This window comes from Vanellus vanellus, assembly GCF_965231255.1.
Source record: "Vanellus vanellus genome assembly, chromosome: 5".
Classification (NCBI taxonomy): Eukaryota; Metazoa; Chordata; class Aves; order Charadriiformes; family Charadriidae; genus Vanellus; species Vanellus vanellus.
In genome coordinates, this window is record NC_138910.1 from 1,580,252 (window position 1) to 1,602,073 (window position 21,822).

At 51.5% G+C, this 21,822-nt stretch overlaps 1 protein-coding gene across 1 annotated transcript in view; it reads right to left on the minus strand.

Annotated features, from left to right (window-relative positions):
• Positions 1-12,278: 12,278 nt before the first annotated feature.
• The window catches only part of GALNT13 (polypeptide N-acetylgalactosaminyltransferase 13), a gene marked incomplete at both ends in the record, with an annotated part of 82,435 nt that continues 72,891 nt past the window's right edge, over positions 12,279-21,822 (minus strand). Inside the window, 3 exons of the mRNA XM_082483431.1 lie at positions 12,279-12,464; positions 15,046-15,075; positions 21,276-21,410. Of these exons, the coding sequence (XP_082339557.1) occupies positions 12,279-12,464; positions 15,046-15,075; positions 21,276-21,410 (351 nt within the window). The remainder of the gene's footprint in view (positions 12,465-15,045; positions 15,076-21,275; positions 21,411-21,822) is intronic.

The following is a 21,822-nucleotide window of genomic DNA, read 5'->3' on the forward strand; positions in this document are numbered from 1 at the left end:
CGGAGCGAAGCACTGAGGTATTAAAATGGGCTTTTCAGTTTCCCGGAGACCTGCTGCTCCCCCTGCTGCGGCCACGGAGCCGTCCCCGCCGTGCGGTGGGACACTGCCGTATATCCCAGTTAAGACGTGTCACCTCCCGATCCAGGCCAGCGGCACTGCTGCTTCTTGGGTTTCTTCTGTGTCATGGAAAGGTATTTCAGAAATAGAAAACTGGTAAATAAAACAAAGCGCAGTCTTATTCATAGACTACACAAGAAGGTCTCTTGGCGGTTTTGGCTAGAAATCATGTATGGAGAGATAAAATATCCAGTTGTAATTAGCTTATTTTTTTAACATCCTGCTTTGGCACGTGAAGACTCTGATATTCAGTCAGAATGTAATGAGGAGCACCAGATACGCAATCACAGAATCACAGAGTTTCAGAGTTGGAAGGGACCTCTAGAGATCACCCAGCCCCACTCCCCTGCCAAAGCAGGATTGCTCAGAGCACATCACTCAGGACTGCATCCAGGTGGGTCTTGAACACCTCCAGAGAAGGGGACTCCCCCCCTCCCTGGGCAGCCTGTGCCGGTGCTCTGTCACCCGAACCGTAAAGAAGTGTTTCCGTGTATTTGAACGGAACTTCCTGTGTTCTAACTTGTGCCCATTGCCCCTCGTCCTGTCACTGGGAACCACTGAAAAGAGCCTGGCTCCATCCTCCTTCAACCCCCCCTTTAGATACTTGTACGCCATAAGAAGGTCTCCCCTCAGCCTTCTCTTCTCCAGGCTAAAGAGTCCCAGCGCTCTCAGCCTTTCCTCATAAGGGAGATGCTCCAATCCCTTCATCATCTTAGTTGCCCTTCGCTGGACTCGCTCCAGCAGTTCCCTGTCCCTCTTGAACTGGGGAGCCCAAAACTGGACACAGTATTCCAGTTGTGGCCTCACCAGTGCAGAGTAGAGGGGGAGAATGACCTCCTCGACCTACTGGCCACACTCTTCCCTATGCAGCCCAGGATGCCATTGGCCTTTTTGGCAACAAGGGCACATTGCTGGGCCATGGATAATTTACTGTCTACCAGGACCCCCAGATCCTTCTCCTCAGAGCTACTTCCCAGCAGGTCCGCCCCTAACCTGTACTGGTGTTTGCATTCTTCCTCCCCAGGTGCAGGACCTTGCACTTGGTTTTGTTGAACCTCATTAGGTTCTTCTCTGTCCAGCTCTCCAGCCCGTCCAGGGCATGCTGGATACTGATTTTTTTTCAGGAAAAACACGTGATGTGTGTGGCAGTGCAGGCAGGGCTTACAAACGTAGCGAGACACGGCTGTGCAAGGTCAGTTTTGCACGTTTATGCCTCTCGCAGCCTTGGTTGGGGGACAGCCGGACCGTCCCATGCAGGGCGGTGGCTGCCTCCTTCCAGCTGCAGGTCTGCAAAGGGCACGGCAGGCAGAGGGTGAAACGATCTCCAGTTCCGAAAGAAGCAAATTATAACAAGAGTTCCTTTGGGAAGAAGAGCAGTTTGGTACAAATAAGCCGTGCCCCCGTGCCACAGATCTCACTCTGTATTTCTAAACATGACACAGCTCTCGGATAACACTGCATGTCCTACAGCTCCATCACTCATAGAATCACAGAATGGTTTGGGTCAGAAGGGACCTTGAAGACCATCTCATGTTGGGTACTGTCACCAATGGAGCGATGCCTTCACTCGTAGAGAGAAGCAGCCATACATTTATTGATAGGAAACAGGGGTGGAGGGATGAAGGGAGGGGTGGAGGGTTGGATGGTGGGAGGGATGGATGGAGGGATGGATGGAGGGAGGGAGTGATGGATGATGGGAGGGATGGACGGAGGGATGGAGGGATGGATGGAGGGAGGGAGTGTTGGATGATGGGAGGGATAGATGGAGGGTTGGATGGTGGAAGGGATGGATGGAGGGATGTTGGGAGGGATGGAGGGGTTGATGGAGGGATGGTGGGTGGGATGGAGGGTTGGAGGGAGGGATGGAGGGTTGGAGGGAGGGATGGAGGGGTTGATGGAGGGATGGAGGGATGTTGGGAAGGATGGAGGGATGGTGGGTGGGATGGAGGGATGGTGGGTGGGATGGAGGGATGTCAACCCCTCAGCTCTGGGGAGAGTGACCAGACCCGGCTGCCAGTGGCCGGGCTGCGGCTCCGCGGGGCTGGTGACGAGCAGAGGCACGCGTTCAGTTCAAGTTAAAGTTAAACTCATCTGGGCAATAGTTACCTCTGGAGCTCTTCTGCCTATTTCCATTTATTACCTGCAATTACCTTATTTCAGCACACGGAGGCATTTTCAGGCTTTAGCAGGCGCAGAGCACAGCACGGGATCGCGTCCGGCGGGTGCAGAGGGGAGCGATGCGCTTGAGAAGCGGGTGAGCTGCTGACGAATAAAACGATTAAGCTATTTATTTAAGACCTGACTTTACAGAAAAAGTCCCCAAACGCGTGCCATCCAGTCCCACCAGCCTGCAAGCTGCCTGAATGCGGATTTTAGGGCAGATCGTACCGTCTTTACTCAAAAATGCTCTCCAGCCCGGGACTGAAAGGCCCGTTTGAGCGGGAGGCGGCGGTGCCCGGGGACGGGACCCGTCCTCAGCCCCTGTGACACCTGCGGGGGCTTCACCCGGGACGGGGGTGTCCACAGAAACCCGAATCAGACCTCAAAAGAAGAGATAAAAACACGTACAGTTTTTAAGGAAAATGAGATGTAGGCTGTTTCCTCGCTGTGATTTTAGCTCTGTAATCAGTCCTAATTATTAACATTTCTGAGAAATGCAAAAAAAAGAAAAGTACCTCTACGTCTGCATTCATTACTCACAAATAGATTATTTTACGATTCATTTAAACGATCCACATACTATAATTAACGGGAGCTCTACAGCTAATTGCATCTTTGCAAAATAGTTTAATAATGAGAGTAGAAACTCGACAGTCATTTTTTTAATCGCACGTAAGCGACGAATGTTTTATATAAACTGCAGCTCATCAGAAATAAATATACAAATATTTATCTGAAGACAACCCAAAGCAGGTAAACCTCGATAAAAAGGATTTAATTTTTCTCTGCGTAGCTGCACGAGCAAGAACGCTACCCTGGAAGGACATAAGCTCGTTATCCGGTAGCGCTTTTGGAAATTAGTTGATCAAAGGACACTGTAGCAGTGTAGAAGGATGAATTAGGAAACAAAAATTGCTATCATAAAAAAAAAAAAACACACCTTCTTTTGGGTCATTTTCAACGTTATCGTTTCTTTGTCAGCAACTCTAAAGCAATGCAGATGAGGGCTACGTAATCTTCTATCATTTATAACACCGCTTTGCTTAACTTTAAGACTAGTAACAAAAAGGCGTGATATTGTCCAGCAATTGAAATCTATGGTAAAATCTGAAATAACTGAATATTGGCACATCATTATTTGGGATAAAATTTCTCAGGAATCACTTCTGCTACAGAGATGACATGAACTGAGCTCTCCCCCTCAGCCTCCTGAGCCTTCATTTGCATTTCTGTTTAGAAATATTTTGGTTTTAGAATGCTCTTCCCCCCCCCCCCCCCGCCTCAGGATTCTGGGTGCCGCTTCAAAAAAGAAAATCCTCCGACCACGGCGGTAAGACCAAAGCTCCGTTACTGTCATCACACATTATCTGTAACGTATAACCACATTCTTTACTGCCCTTACAGCTCCACGACTGGGCAGGACGTGACACACGACTGCCCGACCTCTCCCTTCTGTGCCGCTCGCTGCAGGGACAGCCGAAACACCGTTTCCAGACAAACTCCTTTTTTTTTCCCCCCACTGAATTATCGCGGTTTTTTCCCCAACGGGGATGGTCAGAGCAGCGTTTGGGCAGTACCTGGCAGAGCCTTAAACGCCCACCGAGGGGCGGCCGAAGGCGCCCGTGCCCACCCGCCCCGCGTCGCCGGCGCGCGGGCACCTCTCCGCCCCTCACTCCCCGCCAGGAAAAGCCCTTCTGCCCTATTGCCGAAGTTGCGCGCGCAAATGAAGGATCTCAAGGTATAGGGGTTGTAGGGAACGTCTGGCTTTTTTTTTTTTTTTTTTTTTTTAACCACATAAAGAAAAAATATACCCAGAAAAAGACAAACCGCACCAGAAGAAAACTAAACCAGTATATTTTAATTCTACAAAAATGTATAAATATTTAAATGTACAGCAAAGAGTACCAGTATACCATTTAATAACTGTTACAACATTTAAAATGTGTAATTCTTTATCCACAATCTACTTTTATAAATTTAATTTATATTCGTGTTAGGAGCCTTTGCGAGCGCATCCCCCCGAATCACCGCACCTCCGTCTTTTTTCTTTTTTTCTTTCTTTTTTTTTTTTTTTTCCCTTTTATTATTTTTTACCTGCTTGGGAAAACACCCAGCGGAATTCCCGCGTTTCGCAAATCAACTTGGCATCGTCTCAGACGCACCGCGGCCTTTTCGCAAGGCACCGTCCTGACCACGCGCTCGCAGGGAAGAGAGAAAACAGGACGGGGTCGGCCACAGAGCGGAGCAATGGTTCGGGCTGGAGGTTGTCACACGCTGGAAGAGGACGCACGGACACGGGAAGCCGCAGAAGCGCTGGAACACACTGCGGGTGGTCATTCCACACCGCCGGTCGCGCCGTTAGTAGCAGGTTACGCGTGGCGTAGTCCCACCCGCCGTGCGGATAAAAAGCAGAGCGGCTTTGTACAGCCTTTATGGGTCAATTGACCCTTCAAAAGGTCGGCTTTGCTGGCGCCGCCCGGCATGGCAGCTCGCTCGCGCTTCATCAAAGCAAGTCTTAAAAAGTATCAGAACCAGCAGCACTTTTCCAGTCAACGCACATAAATATTCAGCCTCGGTAGAGTTCTTTGTACTTTAAACGCGCTGTGCGAATAGAAGTCGATCCTCCCGACGCCTTTCCGAGCTATTTTATGAATGGGGAACCAAAGAGCGACCAACGGTTTTCGGCGCTGGTCCGTTTGTGGGCACTGAACTTCAGGCACCAACCGAATGAGCCATTTTAAACTATTTCAGCCCAAACCGCTGACCGAGGCAACACCCGAGTCCAGTGGCGGGAGTGAGGGCCAAGCGCGCTATCCCACATTCATTCCCTAAACCCCATCAACCACCACCTCTGCTGCCGTATCAGCATCTAAGGCGCCCGCACCATCAAACCCCTCTGCAACGCGACTCCTGTGTCCTTACCCAGGGGGTAAATCCAGGATCCGGCCCCTCGAAGCCCACGGAAATCCTCTTTTTTCTAGGTGTGAGCATCATTCCCCGACGCGGGCTGTTCTGCTGGTGGGCACAACACCTCCAGCACTACTTCTGCTCCTGGACGCGCCTCCTCGCTCCTACATGAGCACAACCGGCACAGAGGCGTTTCAGTTCTCCCTTCCCCCCGGCGCGGGCAGTGGCACCGAACACTGCAATCTTAGTGGAGGCGTTGTACGCTCTATAAGGATAGTAACCTTTAGAGTAATTCTAAGGAGAAAAACACGCTTTTCGTCGTTTCTGAGATTGCACCTCCCGCCTGGACCGCTGTACGCCCGCTGCGCCCATCACCTCCCAGCGTCCACAAAACCTCGGGGGCTGAACAGGGCAGTGGAGGAGCGCGGCCGCCTTCCCCCTGCGCAGCCAGGGGTGGTTCATAAGGAACACCGGCGGCACCCAGGGGAGATGGCACCACCGGCCGCCCTCCCCCGGTGCTCCGGGATGCCGCGGGACCTTCCACAATGTCTACTTCTGCAACGACACGCTAAAGCCCAGTGCCCGGACACAGGGCCTACCAGCCCCAGCAGTAGCCTGAGGGTAAAAGCCCTGGGAAAGGAGATGAAGAAACAATTTATTCATTTTTTTTTCTGCACAGGGATTGGTGTTCAAATCGGCTTGTGATGTTTGCATGCTCTTTCCATGCAGAATTACAGTCTTCTCCTGTTTTGCTCGCTTTTAAGCCATAGTGTGTACTTTTGTGGCGATTTGAAGATGAGAATCGTTGAATCATAGAGCAGTTTGGGTTGGAAGAGACCTTAAAGCCCATCTGGTTCCACCCCCCGCCCTGGGCAGGGCCACCTCCCCCCAGCCCAGGTTGCTCCCAGCCCCGTCCAACCCGGCCTTGAACCCCTCCGGGGATGGGGCAGCCACAGCTGGAAGAAGAACTGGAAGTACGTGACCCTTCTCTGAGCAGGGCGGCCGGACTAGAGGAGTTTCCAGTCCGAGTTAATCCGTGACACTCCAGCTCCCGTGCCCGCACAGCACCCCCTTTTCCAGCTGAATATCCTTCTATTATTCATTTAATGATGTGTATCAAGAAAATATGGATGATCTATAAATTTATAATACGTACATATATATGACACTATTAATCCATAACAACCAGAGCATTATACAGAAAATATTGTCATTTTTAATGACCCGGTGCATAAACAGACCTTTTGAGGAATTCTGAGTGAACTAACGGGGAACCATTGCACCACTTACCCGTGCTGTGTCACGCTGCGCCCGCTGCCCGGCCATTTAGGTCCCTCGAACCCTCTTGGCCATGGCACGTTAGACTAGTGCCAAAAACCCGGCCCGGCCCCTCGTGCAACCGATGCATTTTGGGGAGGGCACCAAAGGAACCGCCAGCAGTACACATAGGAAGTGTCCCCTGTACGTACGGGGCCTTCCCCCACCCCCCGCCGTGGGCTGGCACGGCAGCCGTCCCCGCGACGCTTCCGCCGCGACTCGCGTGCCGCCAGCACGGCTCTAATAACCAGGCTAACAAAATGGTTAAGCCACAAAATTATTAAAAATATAAATAAGCATCTGTCATCGCTGTCGCAGCACGACCATCCCGAGCCAGAGCTCGGGGTCGGTGCAGGCTCATCCCCGGTGCGTAGGGGACCCGCGGATGAAGCTCTCGTCTGTCTCACACGGGATGGAGGCACATCCCAATGCTGAAGGGCGGCAGCCGGGGGTGGAGTTCAGACCAGCTCTGGGTCTCCAGTGCTCTCAGTCTGTGGTACCTCCGTCCGCAGCCCCCGGCAGGTCCCCTGGTGTCGGCCCCAGCCGGTGCTCTTCCCCCTGCGGAGGGCATCCCAACCTGCACCGCTCCCGGTTACCCACGTGTGTCACTCCTCCTTCTTAACATCGTTCCCGCCTCTTTTGCTGTTGCCTCATTTGATTTAGTTTCGGTTTCTGTGGGCAGTCTGTGCGCGGTTTTGCTGCTTTCCCAAACACCGGATGACATTTTTTTCCCGGCACAAACCACGAAGCTTTCACTCCGTCTGGCGACTCTGGTGCTCCGTGTGGTCCTTCACCGAGTCGCACTCGACACGAGAGAACGGCCAATATCCCCACCGCGTTGCCAAGACCAGCACCAACACATCCAGCTCAGGAGATGCCCCCCAGGGCCAGTTAGTGTCATAAGGCATTTTATACCGGGTCACTTCTCCGTAGTGGTGTGTGACACACAGGAAACACCCCCCATCCCGACCTCTTTGCCGTAGGGTTCATAGAGGTTTCTCTGGAAGCATTTTGAGCATGTTTGTGTTGATAACAGCGCGTGTTTTGACACTGATAGGCGCGGGGGAGCTTCCTATGAGCACTGAGGGGTTTCGAAGGGGCACGTGGAGACCCGCCGCAGGAAGGGGACTCCCCCGTGGCTTCGCTCTGACAGCTGGGATCTGGAGAGGGCTTCAGCACCGCTGGCCTCAGCAAGGAGGAGGGCAGGAGGAGAGCAGGAGGACAAGGAGAAAGAGGAGGAGGAGGAGGAGGAGGAGGAGGAGGAGGAGATCCCGGCCGAGGCAGCGGGTCTGCGCCGGCTTCAGGCACCCAGGGTCATGTTGCGCAGCAGCCACTGCTGGGAACGGCTGTCACCGCACTCCCTCATGGTGGGAACCATCTTGTCCTCCTCCGACGGCTCATCCAGACACTGGTTGCTGTTGACGTGCCTCAGGGTGAGCTTCTGCAATAGAGAAGGGTAAGAGCTGCAGCAAGTTAATTATTGCTGAAAACCAGTAATTGCATTCTCGGTCTTATTTCAGTCTTACTCTGGTCACTACCCCATCCACCGGACAGGCACTCATCCCTGGCTACCACTCGTACGGCCCGACGAGACCTCCACCGCCCCCCGTGGTGCCCAGCTCACCTCCTCACGCCTGGCCAGGGCCCCGGGGAGCGAGCGCCGCTGCTGAACCCCGCACCGACGAAATGCGACAGAAAAGCACAAAACAAGCGCAAGGAAATATTATTTCAAAGCAACAGTATTTTGGATTAAGGAGCTTCCTCTCCAACAAGCTGAACACATACGCGCTTCAGACCAGTGCACTCTTGGTTCAGTAATGGAAATACATTTGCTAAATATTATCTGAGCAATGGCAGCGTGCAGGGGAAAACTCTCCTGATTCAAATATATTTTTTCTTCTTTGGGACAGTGGTCCCTTTCTATTCCCACCCCGTGACGCTGTATTTCTGAGGAATGGGAGAGTCAGAAGCGGACAATAGGAAGGAGAACTTCTCTTGAATAACTAAATCACGGTCTGTTAGAAAGCACTGAGAGAAAAGCCTCACGCAGAGATGCGGGACGTTACGCAGGAAGGGTGTACTCGGGTAAAACCCGACGGGCACACTGGCAGCTGAGCAGCACGTCATCTCCCCAGCGCTCCTCCGGGGGTTTTACACACAAAATCACAGCAATTAAGCACACACCTCAAGTGCCTCTGCTAGGAAGTGTGGCGTTTACCAATTTACTGTTTCCTGAAAAGTTTTTCAGTTCCTGAAAAAACAATTAAAACCGTATTATATGCAAATCTGCACATGCCCCTGTATAGATGCTGTGAGTCAGCCGCTGCCGCCCGGGACAGAGCGGGGGAACCGTTCGCGGCACCACGCGGGAGCCGGGGCACTGCAGTGCTGCGCGACACCCGTGGTCCCCACAGGGCCGAGGATGAAGCTGAACCCGTGCCGGCCGGGCTGGGACCGCCTCGCCGCATCCCTGGGAGCCAGCCCAGCACCCCCGGCTCCTCCGGCCAGAGCCAGAGCCGGAGCCGGAGCCGGAGCCCGGCTCCCACAGGGGTTTACCGCAGACAGACCCTGCACAGCAACGGCCGTGCATGGCACCCACACCCAGCCATGGCCACGCCAGCTCGGTGTCAGCTTAATACTTATAGAACCATACATTGGTTTGGGCTGGAAGGGACATTCAAGACCACCCAGTGCCACCCCCCTGCCCTGGGCAGGGACACCTCCCCCCAGCCCAGGTTGCTCCCAGCCCCGTCCAACCTGGACTTGAACCCCTCCAGGGATGGGGCAGCCACAGCTTCTCGGGGCACCCTGCGCCAGGGGCTCACCGCCCTCACAGGCAAGAATTTCTTCACCAGATCTCATCTCAATCTCCCCTCTTCCAGTGTAAAACCATTCCCCCTGGTCCCACGGCTCCCCTCCCTGACCCAGAGTCCCCCCCCACCTCTCCTGGAGCCCCTTTAGGCACTGGAAGGGGCTCTGAGGTCTCCCCGGAGCCTTCTCTTCTCCAGGCTGACCCCCCCACCTCTCCCAGCCTGTCCTCCCAGCAGAGGGGCTCCAGCCCTCCCAGCATCTCCGGGGCCTCCTCTGGCCCCGCTCCAACAGCTCCGGGGCCTTCTGCTGTGGGGACCCCCCAAGCTGGAGGCAGCACTGCAGGGGGGTCTCCCCAGAGCAGAGGGCAGCAGAGGGGCACAATCCCCCCTCGCCCTGCTGGCCACGCTGCGGGGGATGCAGCCCGGGGTGCCGGGGGCTCGCTGGGCTGCCAGCACACATTGCCGGCTCGTGGGGAGCTTCTCATCCACCCCCACCCCCAGGGCCTTCTCCTCAGGGCGGCTCTCCAGCCATTCCCCACCCAGCCTGGAGTTGTGCTTTACTTACGAAGTAAACACCAGTGTTTGCTACTGTACCTGATTCAGAAAATCATTATTTTGGCCTTTGTTTAGTTTGTTGTGTTTTAAAGACTGGCTCCCGTCCCTCCACGGCCATAAGGCCATGCCACAGGCTTGGCAGAGAAGCCCAGCACAGGTGCCCATCTCCCGCCACGAGACCCGCTGCCCCATGGCAGTATATGGACTCTTCTATGACTCTTCCGTTGCTTTCAAAAATAGTCACTCAACCTCCACAGGGAAATTTAAAACACTCCGGGTGAAGTGGCCAAACAAGGTCTGAGCTGTTGTCCAGCAGCTCCACAGGGAGGAGAACCTGCCCCAACAAGAACAACCACAAGAACAGGCAGGTTCAGGGCTGACATCTCGTTTGCAGATCCTCCACTGGAGCAGAGACCAATGTTCCGTCACAGACCAGGCAAAGGAACAACCGGGGGCACAAGGATGGGGGGCACAAGGATAGGGGGCACAAGGATGGGGGGCACAAGGATGGGGGGCACAACTGGTTGGCCTCCTGGAGGAGGGAGCCAGGAGGAGCCCAGCTCCGCAGCCTCCGAGCCGGCAGCACGGTGGCAGAGGTCTCCTTCGTGGAGGCTGCTCGCTCCCCCGCACCCACCCGCGAGTATAAATACCGCTGCAAGAAAATATAAACAGTACCGCTCTACCTGAAGTTATGCCAATACGGAGTTATTTTAGCAACTAGGGTCTCTGGCGCAGTCTCACCGCTAATAAGCATCACTTGTGCAGATTCATGTGAAAAAAAAAAAAAGGAAAAAAAAAAAGGAAAAAAAAAGGGAAAAAAAAGGTAAAAAAAAGAGAAAAAAAAGGAAAAAAAAAGGAAAAAAAGGAAAAAAAAAGGAAAAAAAAAGGAAAAAAAAGGAAAAAAAAGGAAAAAAAAGGAAAAAAAAAGGAAAAAAAAGAAAAAAAAAAGGAAAAAAAAAGGAAAAAAAAAGGAAAAAAAAAAGGAAAAAAAAAGAAAAAAAAAAAGGAAAAAAAAAAAGGAAAAAAAAAAGGAAAAAAAGACTATTGTCTGTTGTTTCAATTAAACTGCCGGGAAACGCTAATGCAACCAACGGCCATGCGGTTTTGTTATCCGAACATATATACCCGCGCGCTATTGCGCTGTGTAATTGTACGCTGCAGTTCACACCATGTCACATATTAACACTCCTAATTCCTATTATGAATATTCTTTCGATGGCTCGTCCCCAGAGATCCGCTTCCTCAGTTTAAAACAAACGATTACGCGATTCTCAAAGAAAAGGCCGCCGATATTCTAACAAATCACCGAGGGGCCATCCGATATGCATTCAGTGAGGAATATCAGGCATTTTTTCCTCTAATTACACCAGGAAAGAATTAGTAGTGCTAACAGAAGTAGCTTGTTTACTAAATAGCGCTGCTCAAAGCATCACTGATTCTTCCCTTACATTGTTTTAAGTGCAATTAAGCGGCTATCGTTTCCTACTACAACCAGAAACGCAAACAAGTCTAAAAACGCTGCTGCCGCCTTCATCAGCTGTTCCCTTTTATGCAGCGTATAATTTCATGCTAGACTGCCGTATCATTGGGATTTTCAACCGCCTCATAAATTATTTTTTTTTTTCTTTCCATGTCCTATCATTATTTATGCTATTACAAAAAAAAAAAAAAAAAAAAAAAAAAAAAAAGGTCTCGTTTGCTTGGAAAACAATTAATTACGAGGCAAGAGGATACTCCCACGAGCCAGCCTAGAATTTTCATTTGCCTCTAAACGTGAGAAGAGCCGCCGGGGTGCAGAGGTGGGCGCACAGGCACGCAGAGGCACGGGAACACGCTTTGCACGTATGCAAAGAACAGCTCTGATGAGGGCAGACTCGGAATAGAATCAATCATAGAATCGTTTCGGTTGGAAGAGACCTTGAGGATGGGAGAGTCCAAGCATCGACCCAACGCTGCCAAGATGCCCCCAAACCACATCCCTCAGCACCACATCTGCTGACGATTTGAAATGATCTGTGACTAATACGTCTGGGATTGAATTATTTGAAATCGGGAATTTTCAAAATGAATGTTTCTGAAAAATACTACACAACCGGCGTTATTTATGTGTCTTGGAACAGGGACCAAATCTTCAGCTCTTGCAAACAGTAAGGGTCACAGCGCCATCAATGGATCAATTTAGATCTAAATATTAGTTATAATCCAGATGTAAAATTAGTTATAATTAATAATAACTAACAACAACTAACATCAAACGTACATACTATGATATATCTATATGATCATCTGAGAAAACAGGAAAGGAATTCAGCTGAGTTTAACAGGCAGAGAACGGAGAAGCGTTTCTCTGGGAAGAGCTTAAACCACCACACGTTACCTTCGCTTTTTTTAATACCAACCTCCAACCGTTTGTTAAAGGAAATAGTCAGTGGGGCTGTAAAAAATGTTTCTAAAGACTTCCAGCCGTGTGTAGTTTCTTAGCGTCCACGTTTGCAAGGGGCTGCCGTCGCAAGCCTCCACCGTGGGGCCGTGGGTGCCATCCTCTATCCTGCTGAGGGTCAGGCACGACTGGGTGATTACGTGAAGAAACGTGTGGGTCTGCACGACAGAAAAACGGGGAAAGTAAACGGGAGCAGCAAAGACAAGAGACAAACGAAGGAAAAAGCAACGGACTGCTCGATTAGACGCCCACAGCGGCGAAGCGGATCAAGCTAAGAGCGCTCTGCGGGGAACTCCCACTTGCGCCTGGGGACGCCCTGGTGCCATCCTGAACAGGCGTACGCGTGAGCTAAGCTTTAGTTTCACAAAAAGCCTTCTCCGTGCTCTGCTCTGAGGGAGTGGTCCACTGGAGACCCCTTCACATCCCACCGGCGACGCAGAGCCGAGCGTGCCGCTGACACCCCCGAGCCTGGTTGCCATCCTCATCTCCCGCGGCACAGCCAGATTTGGGCAGGGGTGACGTTCCTGCCGCAGTAATGTCCCGCACTAAACACCCTGAAGCTTACTCGAGCGTTAGTAAATTAGAAATATAACGAATTAAACATTCACATATAAGGAGATGAGAATTTTTTGGCCAACTCCGATTTCAGCCCTCCTTTGCCGTGCCGACAGGAGGCAAACGGGGACGGGAAGGGGCTTTTATTGCCCCGAATTGTGCCCCGAGGCAGCAGCGGGTACCCGATCCCCGTGGTACCCAGGGCCGGTGCATCGCGGGCAGGCTGGGGATGCTCCTCCCGCATCCCGGCCCCGCTGCCGCCCCCTCCTGCGCCGGGGCTTCGGTTCGCGAAGGGAAAAAGTAACGCACATATAAAGAGGCCACTAAAAATATGAAGAACAAATGGCCTTATAGTGTCACTTTGAGTAACCAGCGCGAACATCAGTGCTTGGCTTTGTTTCGTTATGTGTTATTGCTTCGTGTGCACTTCTGTCTACTACTCTTTTAAGGGAAAACAGAGGCACATACATAAATTACTTTGAAATGTAACGCGCTCTCTGTATTGCACCTTGATGTTCTATTAAATGCCTAAATTTAGTAGATTCTTCACATGGGTAAAATAGTACTAAGCATTATTTTGGGAACCTGACCAATCTTGTCTCTGGTACATGAGACAAGTTTAACTTGCGCACATCAGCAAGGCTGCACTGACTTGAGAAAATCTATCGTCATGGAGCAAGAGGTCACTCGTCCCCTTCGCTCGTCTTATTAAGCATTACGTTCTAAGAAGCGAATTAAAGAAAAACTGCAAAAAACCTACTCATTTTTGAAGGACTAAGTCCTTGCAAATAAATAGTGACAAGACTACAAAAATAGCCAAATTATTGGTGATAATCTCCTGTGGCAGAAGTTAATGATAAAACTGCAATTTATTGGAATATTGGAATTCTTGGCCGGAATCCCACCCAGTAGAAGGTACTTCTCGTCCAGCTGGTCCCATAACTTCAAGAAGAGAACCAGTCCCGAAGTGGGTGGTTGTTTGCAGGATGCAGACCAGCAGAGGGGACGGCGATGATGCAACGCGTCCTCACACCGCTTGGGACCAGAAAGGAAACGTCCCGCTGAGGTGTGGGGTCAGGGCACGGAACAAACCAGCTGTGCCCGTGCACCGTGGCCGCGTGCGTCTCTGCCACCCACCTTCGCGCCGTAGAGGGTTGGGGAGGGCAGCAGCGCCCGCCGGGGCAGCGGGGGAGCGGGCAGGGACCCCAGCAGCCCCCGCCTCGTGCCCAGGGGGTGCGCAGGGAGGGCTCGGGGCCACGCACACCTCCTGCTCCGCGGGCACCAGCGTCCCCCCGCGCACCCCCGCCAGCACCCAGCCTCCAGCACGTCCCCTCCCCGACACCCGCCTGAGACACTGGCCTGGTCTGAGGGACACAGGACTAAAGGCTCTTCCAACGCTCGGGAGAACTGCACTTTTAGAAGCCTCCAGCGTGTAAATGTGTGAAATTACCTACTTTACACGCAGCCATGGGGTGCGGGTGTCAAGGTGCCGGCGTTTCCGAGCTCGCCGGGTGCGGGGATGAGGAGGAGCGAGACCCGGGCACTGCGCCCGCGCTGCCCCACGGGGTTAGTTCATACCACGGACGGCACAGGCGGCATCAACCAGAAAGTTTGTGAGGAGTTCTCTCGGAGCCCCGAGAACTCCTCGCCCCGGTGCCGCAGCCCCGAGCCCGTCCCTTCCTCCCGCGGCCGCGGCGCTCGCGGGGTCCCGCAGCGGCTGTCACTGCGGGCAGCGCGCGGCTTCTACCCATAGAATGGGCTGAGGGTAACCCCTGTGTAGTCCGTACTGGTATCGGGATCAATACTGGTCCTTTAGTGCTATTAATGTTAATTATTTAGTCTTATTCTATGAAATGTGTTTATATTTCAGCCCCTGAGTTTCCTGTTTTTTTCCCCAATTCCCCTTCCCGGGTGGAGAGGGGTCATCGGGTGAGAGAATAATTGTCTCATAAACTGTTGTGGGTTCCTGACGCGGTTTCAACCGTAACAGACCCATGTCCTGCATACAGCAGCGGCAGCCGAGACCCTGCGGTGCCCACCCGACTAAAGGAGGTTTGGGATGTTGGAGCAGCATCTACGGAGAAGCGCTACGTCACGTCGCCGTTACACAGCACTGCCGGAGGAGCGGGCGAGATGCGCTAGCCTAGGGCTTGGCACAGGGGTCGCGGTCGCTACCAAACTTACCTCAAAGCTATATTCCCATTTACCAGCGTACTGATGGAAGGGGAAAAAAAAAAAAAAAGAAAGAAATAAATTGGAGTGAAACAGTGACCAAAGAACCATTTTTTGTGAAGACCCTCATCTCTCCGTGAATGCAAACCCACGAGCTGGGCACAGACACCGGCTTCAGTGACAAACAGCAGCAACCACACGCCACCAAACCCTGACGTCGCTATTCGCGCATGACGAAACGAACCTCTTTGCCATCAGCTGTGGCACATTTACAGCAGTATTTTTCCCCCGAGATCATTCACATGCGTTACGCGCCGTGAGACGCCGCCACGCTGCGGAGGCAGCAGCACCAACCTGGGCACGCCGAGCGCGGCCCCCAGCCTCCCCCCAGGGCTCCGCTCTCCCCGGCAGCCCAACAGTGGCTCCGCGAAACTCCCGCAAAGATATCTCCACCCAGACCGGTGCCCCAGTACAAACCAACCCAACCCAACCCAACCCAACCCAACCCAACCCAAACCAAACCAACCCAAAGGACTGCTCGGCACAAGCGGAACAATCAGTTTCGTTCCACAAGCGGGATCGCACGCCGAGGGAGCAACTCTGCCTCCAGCCCACCGTGACTCCCACATCTTCTCCTGCTGACCCCCCGCCGGGTTTCCCACCCCCGTTCCAGAGCAAACAGCGTTTATGCGTTATAAATACGTTACAAAGCGCGGGCTGCCAGGAAGGCGGTGAAAGCCGGGACGTTCTGACGTGGCACGTCCCACTGCTACGGCTGATTTACAGAGCTGCCCTTGCCCCGTAACGGGAAGCTCGAGAAAGGGTCGGGAATCTCAATGCGCAGTTCAGGAAGTAGGAAAGAAAAGCAATAAAATTCAATACTGGAAGGTGATGGATTGGGGGGGGGGGGAGAAAAAAGAGAGAAAGAAGAAAAAAAAATACTTCCTGCCAAGATGGAAAAATATTCAGGGGAAAAAATGTTTAAAAAAGGTGTACACTGCTGTTGCGCGGAGTGCTAAAAGCCCTTCGGCATCGGCGCCGGAGAGCAGCCGGAGGAGGTGTCCGGGTGATGCGCTGGCGGCAGCTCGCGGCTCCCAGTGCTCCTGGTGACAGCAGGTTCCTTTATTCACTCTGCCCTTAAATCCACACCGTACCACCACCGTTTGGTGCTATAAACACTTCTTTTTAGACTATATAAATACTAATATCAATATTGGGCTCTCTTTTTTTTTTTTTTCCTAAAGTAATTTATCCCATTGGGTTAAGAAAAAGACGCGGCTCAGTGAAGACTGCCTGGTAGGAAACAGCAATGGAATAAAGGTTTAGGCAACGCTGTGTGACCCGTGGGCCAGAGCCGGCGGCCCCGGAGCCGCAGGCAGCGCCTGTCACGCTTTAGTCCAACTGAAAAACAGAATCACGGAAAATCTACTGGAACAACAACAAAAAAAAGATCACTTCTTGATTGCACATGATTTTTTCTCAACGTGGACTTCCATTCTACATAGTCATGAGAAGAGAACGCTTTACGCGATTCTTTTAATTTGGGGCTTTGCAACACCAAATAAAAAAAAAAAAAAAAAAAATTTCAACTTACTTTTCAGGCTTGATGCAAAATATTTCCCATATTGCAAATCAAACAAACAAGCAAGCAACAGGTTCTTCGCACAGAGTTCCTTGAATGGCTTTTCTTCTCACACCAGCGCTCCCAGTCAGTTTAGAGCCGCCCCCGTCACTCGGACGGGGTATTGCCACCACGGCCATGGCCCCTCCATCCTGCCCCCGCTGCCCCACCTCACCCAGACCTTACGTCGGGGCTGAACGGAGCCTGCCGCAGCAGCGCCGCGGGGCTGTGCCAAGCAGCCCAGTCCTCCGTGCTCCCCTCGAAGGCTTCCGAGCCCGACGAGAGCGTTTCGGCGTTTCTGCTCTCCTACCACTAAGCAGAAAGTTCATAAAACTTACTTTTAAGGGCTTTTTTGGAGAAAGGTGCAAGAAGAACGTAGCGCTCTGACCATTCCTCACGCCACCTGACGATAATCCCTACAAATACCAACTTAAATGTTGGCTTGCTTCAAGGTGAGAGCCATCATTTGGGAGCTACGACATTCCCTTCCATGCTATGTAAGTGATCCACCTTTTTTAATTTTTAAAACCAAGTCCTTTGCTTCAATGCTGCGTTTCAGTGACATGACCTGTGGCAACCTAATGTTTAGTATCTTCTCAGTAACAACTCCTTTTGCTTAATAAAAAAGAATTTAAATTCAGTTCTGTGGTGGTTTGGGTTTTTTTTTCCAAAGGTGTACAAGCCCTGGCTAGTGCCAGGTTATTTACATGACCTATAAAGACACCACCATCATTTTAACTCTCTAAGATGTAATGCGAAACACTCTGTTCCCATCAATAACCCCGCTGACATGCAGCGACCAACTGATTATCCCAGTTATCAGCTGGTAATCCAACAGGTTCATCGCAATTTCATAGAATCACGGAATGGTTTGGGTTGGAAGGGACCTTGAAGATCATCTGGTTCCACCCCCCTGCCCTGGGCAGGGCCACCTCCCCCCTGCCCAGGTTGCTCCCAGCCCCATCCAACCCGGCCTTGAACACCTCCGGGGATGGGGCAGCCACAGCTTCTCGGGGCACCCTGCGCCAGGGGCTCACCGCCCCCACAGCCAAGAATTTCTTCCCAATATCTCATCTAAATCTCCCTTCTTCCAGTTTGAAGCCATTACTCCTCATCATATCACCCCATGCCCTTGCAAAAAGCCCCCCCCCCAGCTCTCCTGGAGCCCCTTTAGGCACTGGAAGGGGCTCTGAGGTCTCCCCGGAGCCTTCTCTTCTCCAGGCTGACCCCCCCACCTCTCCCAGCCTGTCCTCCCAGCAGAGGGGCTCCAGCCCTCCCAGCATCAAATATACCAACGTATCAAAACCAAAAACCTGGCCTGCTTCAAGCCAGTCAAATCTGACACTTTCACAAACAGGTATGAGAACATTGGATGTTCACCTTTCTTACCACCACAGAATCTTCTCAGCTCCTTGTTTATTTTTGAAAAAATATTAACACTAGGAATATCTAAGAGAACTGTAATATTATTACAGCATAAATAAATTCTTGGAAAAGGCTTTCTGTGATTTTTTTAACATACTATATATTTAAATATCATAATTTAAACCAAACTAGAATATTATAGAAATTTTAATAACAGTATGTAAATCACAGAAAATTATCTGAAGATCTCTACCGAGACATCCCTTTTTATGATTATTTGGGTTTCTCGTTGTACCTCCAGGCAAGGCCAGGGCAGTGCTGTCCCTTCCCAAGTCTTAACTCCTAAACACCTTTAACAGGAGGAGAGATGCGGTCTGTACCCACGCTACGACGCCCAGAAATCACCCCCATTCAACTGCTGAATAACTAAAGAAATGTAAAACTGAGTGCAATTTCACTGGAAAAAAAAAAAATGAATGGATACAAGTGATACAGGCAATGTGTTGCAACTGTTCTTCTGGACAAAAAAAAAAAAAATTAAAGTCACAAGCCAGTTGTTTTCTCGGGGAAAAAAAATAGTGCGTATTAGGTATGTACTTCCATAGTGCATATAGGTATGTTTTTGGGGGTGTCCTGCAATACTCAGAGGTCCCCGGGCAGCAAAAGCACACGAAGCTGCGTGAGCGAAGTGCCCTCCCCGCAGCGGAGACGGGGAGCGGGGCGCCCCCCCCCCAGCCCCCCGCAACGCCCACGCCACGCACTAACCCACATCCCACTAACACCAGTCCTGCCATCAAAGGGCAGCCCGCAAGCTGAAGGCTGAATGTTGACTGAGGAGAACTGTTAACGAAAATAGTCGTGTGAATGAACAGAAAGGGACCCGATGCGGGGGGAGGGGTGCGGGGGGGGGCGCAGGGGGGCTGTGTTTTATACGTAGGACAGACAGCAAAACCGTTCCCGCGTAGACCCCCTTATATAAAACACGGCGGTGTATTTCTTTTTTATGAGCTCCATCTAACGGCTGATTTGGTTTTTACACGGCTACTTAGAAATTTTCCATTGTGGACCTCTTACGCTAAACTTAAGAGGAAAAAAAAAATCATATTTCCAATGTTAAAAGCACAGGAGAACAAATTTGGTCGAAGGAAATTTCGCGTTCCATGCAGAAAGGTGAAAGCAGCTCGTTCTATGAAATGCTGGAAATACTTTTTAAAAGACTGCATGGCGTGGCTTTTAAATCCATCCGTATTTTTTTCTAGTTTTGCAGTGTTTTCCTCGCCTTACAGTCCCGGAGATGTGCCAACAAATGCTAATTTGGCATTTCGGGGCGGTGAGGAGCAGAGCCGGGGGAGCGCAGCCCCTTGGGCAGCCGGCATTAAAACCGCGCTCCGCGAGGAAATGCATTTGCAGCAGCTCGCGCCCAAAATATCCAAAGGAAAGCCACTGGCAGTATCATTTTTCATCCGGCAGCACTGCCCTCTATGCTTCTGGCGGAAACCGCCTTGTGAGCAGCCCTGCCTGGGCCGCGTGCCGGGCCAGCGAGGGGCGACCGACGCTGGGGATGGGGGAGCGCTGGGGTGGGGGCGCGAGCATCCCCCGGCGCGCGGATTCTGGCGGGGAGCTGAAATCCCACACTAGCTGTGCCTAGCTAGGACTGGGCTGTTGAAGCAGATTGGGAAACAAACAAACAAACAAACAAAAAAAATATATATATATTTAAGATTAATATTTATTCAATATTCAAAATTCGTCCTTTAAGGTATTGTCGAGACCAACTTGAAATATTCTAATTTTTGAGTTTGAAAAGCTGCTGTTTTAAGTGTTACACTTTAAAACAGAGCGCCACGGGCAGCGGTGGGCAGAGGATGCTGCTGCGCTGCTACAAACGGCAGCGACAGCGCGTGCTGCACCCGCGGGGGTCAGACCAGTGAGACCCCCCCCAAGACCTCTCCAAACCCAACCCCAAAGCCACCCTGGACCCCAACGGGGACCAGTCTGGGTGCGCTGGGACAGCAGGGAGACGTGGCCGCCCCGCGCAGGCTGCCTACGCCGTGCCCACCGGGTTCGGGGGTGTTTCACCGCCTACGGAGACGGACCAGGAACCTGCGACACCGACTCCACGTCCTCGGCCACCCGTCAGCACTACGCTCCTCAGCTTCTGTTTCAAACAGTCTAAAACCCATTAAAAATCAATTCTCATCCGCTTGCAGGAATTAAACGAAGGAGGAGACGCCTTAAATCTTAATTGCAGGCATGAAGGTCCTCAAAAAACCCTAAAAATTATCAAAATACTCACGCATTTTGTGTAAGAAGTAAAATAATCTTCCTTATTAGAGGGAAAATCGGTTTAAATTCAAACGTTTAACTGATGAATGTATCAAAAGTTAACAAATAAATTGCACCTCAGCGATAAGTACGGAGGTTGCTTTTTTATTTGGTCGTTCAGCATCAGGCAATGGCAGGTTCGTAGGCTTTTTTCTTGCCATAATACGTTAGAAAGATCTTATCTTGAAGAAAACGTTAATGCCTTTGTGGGAATTTCACCGCGCAAAACCGCACATTCACCTTTCAAAGCAAAAGCTTAAAATGGATGTTTTCATTTTCATCTGCTGTCTCCTGTCTCATTCAAAAAGAAGAACTATTCAGCCACAAAACACTGAGATATTAACACCTTTGGTACTAATTTTACAAGCTCTCCTCAAGCCACCGGATTTCTTCAAACTGCACTCTCTCAAACCCCAGAAAAAACCACCTCCCATCCGTGGCAGTGGCAAACTAATGAGGTGAGCGGGATACGGAAAATGATTAAACGCAATTTAAATCCAGACTCAATGGTCTTTAAGAGCCAGCAGAAATAAACTGGAAAACTGAAAAACAAATAAATCTTGTTTTCTTCTTCACTTATATAAAAAACGGAGAATACTTCTTTACGTCTGTAAGAACGCAAGACAACGCCAGCTACTAGAAATGAGCTTTTTTTTGACCAATAATTGACTTTTTCACCCCTCTAAAGAGAAAACTTTGCGGAAACACAGTGTAAAACCCGTCGGTGAGCTGAATGACTGCGCTCTCCCGAGTCCGTGCTCTGGCAGGAGATGCCATCGGCACGCGGTGGCACCGAGCCCCGGCACTGGCAGGCGGCCCTGCGGCGCGGCCGTGTTCCCGCGGCGCGGCCGTGCCCTACGGGGAAGGATGTCCCGGCGCGGAGGCTGCGGCTGCCCCGCGAGCCGGGTGATGCCCCCGCGGCCGCGCGTACCTCGGCGTCGTACTCCCAGAGCTGGTTCCCCCTCATGTGGTGGCACTTCAGCATGGTGACGGGGCCGTTCAGCCTCGAGACGTCCAGGCACAGGTCGTCCGTGCGGATCTCTTTGTCAGCCGTGTAGGAAAACACCTGGAAACAGAAAACAATTGCAGTGACAAAGAGGAAAAGTCCTAACCCACCGCTGACGCGGAATATACAGAACTTTCACTCCAGAGGAGCAGAACTCCTTTCCTTCTCCAAACGCTGGGGTGCCGGTGCCTCGGATTTCACGAGAGTTTCATGCAAGTTTTTCCGCTAGCGAATGCCCGTTGTACGTAAGAGAAGGAATATCACGTGTAGGAAAAGGAATCGTATGGGACCAAGGCCAGGAATCGCCCCGGCGTACACTCTGGGGGAATCCTGCAGAAGCACGTAATCGCGGTCAGCGTCTTCAGGAGTAATTTCATGGACAGTTTAATACAATGGAAAAAACGAGCCCATCATTGGAAAAATCCAAACTTTCCTAAATTAAGTCTTCCTCCCGGTATCTCCCTCAGCTTTG